The sequence below is a fragment of the Arctopsyche grandis genome, chromosome 1, assembly GCF_051622035.1.
Source record: "Arctopsyche grandis isolate Sample6627 chromosome 1, ASM5162203v2, whole genome shotgun sequence".
Classification (NCBI taxonomy): domain Eukaryota; kingdom Metazoa; phylum Arthropoda; class Insecta; order Trichoptera; family Hydropsychidae; genus Arctopsyche; species Arctopsyche grandis.
This window is the reverse complement of record NC_135355.1, coordinates 17083401-17086767: the sequence shown is the minus strand read 5'-3', so window position 1 is coordinate 17086767 and position 3367 is coordinate 17083401. Positions and strand designations below refer to the sequence as shown.

Here is a 3367-nt window from a genome sequence, read left to right as displayed (position 1 = left end):
ATTCTTTACTATGTAGATTTTCATTTTAAAAAATACACACCTACATATACAGATGTATTTTCCAATATACTTTTATAAACCTAGAAATTTCTAGATTTTTATAGAAAAAAATGTAAATAATACTGTTGTAGTCGAATATATAAATATATAAATTTACACCAATGTAGATATGTACATATATAAATTAACACCAATCTTCTAAATGTTTTATTCTATTATTTTACTCTCTATTACGTGCCTAAACTTTCATTTAAATCTTTTATTACTGATCGCACCACATTTTCGTCATAATCTTCAATGTCATCTCCAGAATCAATCACTGCATCTATTCCTCCATTGACCCCTTCAGGAAAACCACCAGCTTCAGGTTTCAAGAAGAAGAATCCATCAGCCCCCATTCTGTAATAAAATTTAATTTATTATAATATATTTAATCAAACAAAAATACATACATTATGTATATTCAGATACTATGTAGGTAAATTAAGATTACCTTAAGCAATCAAAAGAAAAGGCAAACAATTCGTAAGAGTTCCATCTACCGTTCATTCCCATACATACATGTAAATTCCTTCCAGCAAAATATACATTTGAAAATTTAGCACAAAGTCTCAAACTATCCAATCGTGGAATACTGATACAAGCCGGTGGGGGATTTTTTCCTAAAATCAAAATAGATGTACATATTTATAATGCATCAATATTAAATTTAAAAATAAATTCCGAAGTCTCTGATCAAACCTGATACTTTGTTTTGATACATGACCCTGTTGTTTAGCAACATTGAAAAGTCGAAAGCGAAATCTTCAGGCGCATACACAATTTTCATACAGGCTTTCTGTTGAATCAGATCCAAAATCGGTCCGGTACAACACGTGCACTGTCCTGTTTTACAAGTACACGGACCATTGACCTGTTGAGTCTGGTTGGTACTCCTAAGAGTCGCCTCAGAGTTGGAAGGAAAATTTAAAACTTCATAATCTGGTACATCTTCAAAGGATATAGCCAAATTTCCAACATCGTTTTCGTCAGCTGAAAATACATGTAAATAAGTAAAAATACCGTTAAAAATGTAAGTGTCGTTAACAAGCGCATATTAACATCTCTTTCTCTTGGGTAATTTAATATTTTACAAAAGCAAGTGAAAGTAGGACGATTTTTTACAGTATGACATTTTTCGGGTAACTGAAATACGTCTCTGTAAATTTTATATCATATAAAAATATTGAGTTTTTCAATATACGTATAATATATAATTGTTTTTTATAAGTATATATATATATATATATATATATATATATATATATATATATATATATATATATGCATTATTTTCAATTCACAAAATAAATAATTATCACTTGATTTGAATTAAAAAATATATTTTGCAGTAGTAAAACTAATAATATATAAATAAAGATGGTTAATTTAATCAAAATCTAAAAAAATGCTTTAATAGTACAAAATTTGGAAAAAAATTATTAATGACAATACGTAAACAAAGACAAAATATTTATGGTGTCATTTTCATATTAAATATAGCTTTATTTACATCGAATTGTTTATAAATTTTTTTTCCGCCAAAAAATTTCCCAAATTCAAGTACAACTACAACGTACTGATAGTCGTACCAAACGTGATTGGCAAGAGCAACGATGAATCGGGTGAAATTATCCATCTCACCTGAGGCCACATTGGCCGCAATGAAAAGCAGCACTATTGCAGCCAACATTTTCTCTCTTTTTCCATCGGATGTTGTCGTCTCAATCGATCGATTTGGTGGACAGGATATGACTGCCCGAGCTTCGTCCACAACGGCTCAACTGACAGTGGCAACACACGCGTGCTCTACAAACAACCACACCATTCGTAGACCGGTTCGGCATTGCTACTTTGATTTACCATGACAGTCAATTCGGAAAAGTTTAACAAAGCAAGCAATACCTGCACTCACATATGTATAGGTATATTATGTATGTAGCTCTGAAGAAAACGACTTGGCACAAATAATAATAAATTAATTTAAATGGAAAGAGTCAAATCTTCTGCCTTTAACAACCCCATGCATTATTGAGCCATACTTTACAATCTGGTTTATCGAGTGAAATCGTGTTCCGTTATTATAACGAGTGACCTATTTAAATGTTGCGCACATACATATGCACAGTAGCGGATCAAATAAATGGGGGGCCCTAAGCGTATTTCAAATTTGAGGCCCCCAATTCAGTAAAAAAATGTTATCATCATGTTTTGCCATGCTTTTCAATATATGGTTTTTCATTAGGATTTTACAAAATCATATTTTTTTTATTTATTTACTATATGTTCTTGAAACACTAACAGTTTTTTGGAGTAAAATAGGTATTAATTTCATTTAATAATTTGAAGTTGTAAATTTTTGGTAGAAAAGGCCCATTTCAGGAGCCCCAAGCGCGCGCTTATTTTCATGTATGGTAAACCGCCGCTGCAAATATGTACATACATATGTATGTATTATACATGATAAAGTGAATACTCATTGTAATAATTATTTAATATATAAATTTTACAATGTTTGCATACACAATGTATGTATGATAATGTTATAAATAATAATTTACATGTATAGCTAACGCATAGCCGTCTTTGAATAAAGGCATTATGAAATATTAAAATAAATATTGTTGATGATTCTCTTTAGTAGTCATCATCTAAAAGTCCATCAAGAAATCCTTCTTCTTCCTCGTCGTCATCTCCACCACCGAAAAAGTTGAAACCTCCCGTTTGTGGGGTGTTCTGTTGCGGTTTACCTGCTGCTGGTTTTTTTGTCTGTTGTGGTTGTGTATTTAATCCGTTCAAGAACCCTGGAGAGCCGAATCTAAAATTAATTTTAATTATTTAAACAATATCTAGAGGTATGAACTAAATTTGAATCAAATTTCAATAACCCTTGTCCTACTTCAAACAACTATAATTCCAAGAGAAAAGCTCGAATCCTCCTATATTAGCATCAATATCGACGCATACATGTACATTTCTATTTTTTAAACGAATGTTATTGAGCTGAGCGCACAGCTCCAAGAATGGTGCTCTTCTTGGGTTAAAGCAAATCGGTGGCGGATCACTCACTGTTGAAGAAAAATGATGAATCATAAACATTTCATATATTAATGAACATTTATAGATATGTGCAAAAACTTACCTGGTAATTTTCTCTTGGCTAATACATTTCCGTTCATCGTCATTTTTACTTCAAACGCAAATTCGTCTGAGAGGAAACCTATGTTCGCACAACCTTTTTGTTGGAAGAATGAAGTGCAACAACTACACATTCCTTTTTCACAAGAACAAGGAAATCTAGCCGTTTGTACCAAGACAGATCCTGGTC

General features: G+C 31.7%; 1 protein-coding gene across 1 annotated transcript; it reads right to left on the bottom strand.

Moving 5' to 3' along the window:
• Positions 1–230: 230 nt before the first annotated feature.
• LOC143917007 (uncharacterized) lies at positions 231–1905 on the bottom strand. The gene is made up of 5 exons (XM_077438370.1): positions 1860–1905; positions 1684–1818; positions 742–1032; positions 494–662; positions 231–399 (listed from the first exon to the last, which is right to left on the bottom strand). Exons 1-5 carry the CDS (start codon positions 1903–1905, stop codon positions 231–233), a joined length of 810 nt encoding a protein of 269 aa, XP_077294496.1.
• Between the last annotated feature and the right edge of the window lie 1462 nt (positions 1906–3367).

Bases quoted from the DNA above. Each gene is read 5' to 3' on its own strand.
- LOC143917007 (XM_077438370.1), bottom strand. From the start codon at position 1,905: ATGGTAAATCAAAGTAGCAATGCCGAACCGGTCTACGAATGGTGTG. The intron at 663-741 runs GTTTGATCAGAG...TTTTGATTTTAG, and splicing joins GTATCAAAACAAAGTATCAG to GAAAAAATCCCCCACCGGCT. The intron at 400-493 runs GTAATCTTAATT...ATTTTATTACAG, and splicing joins TTTTCTTTTGATTGCTTAAG to AATGGGGGCTGATGGATTCT.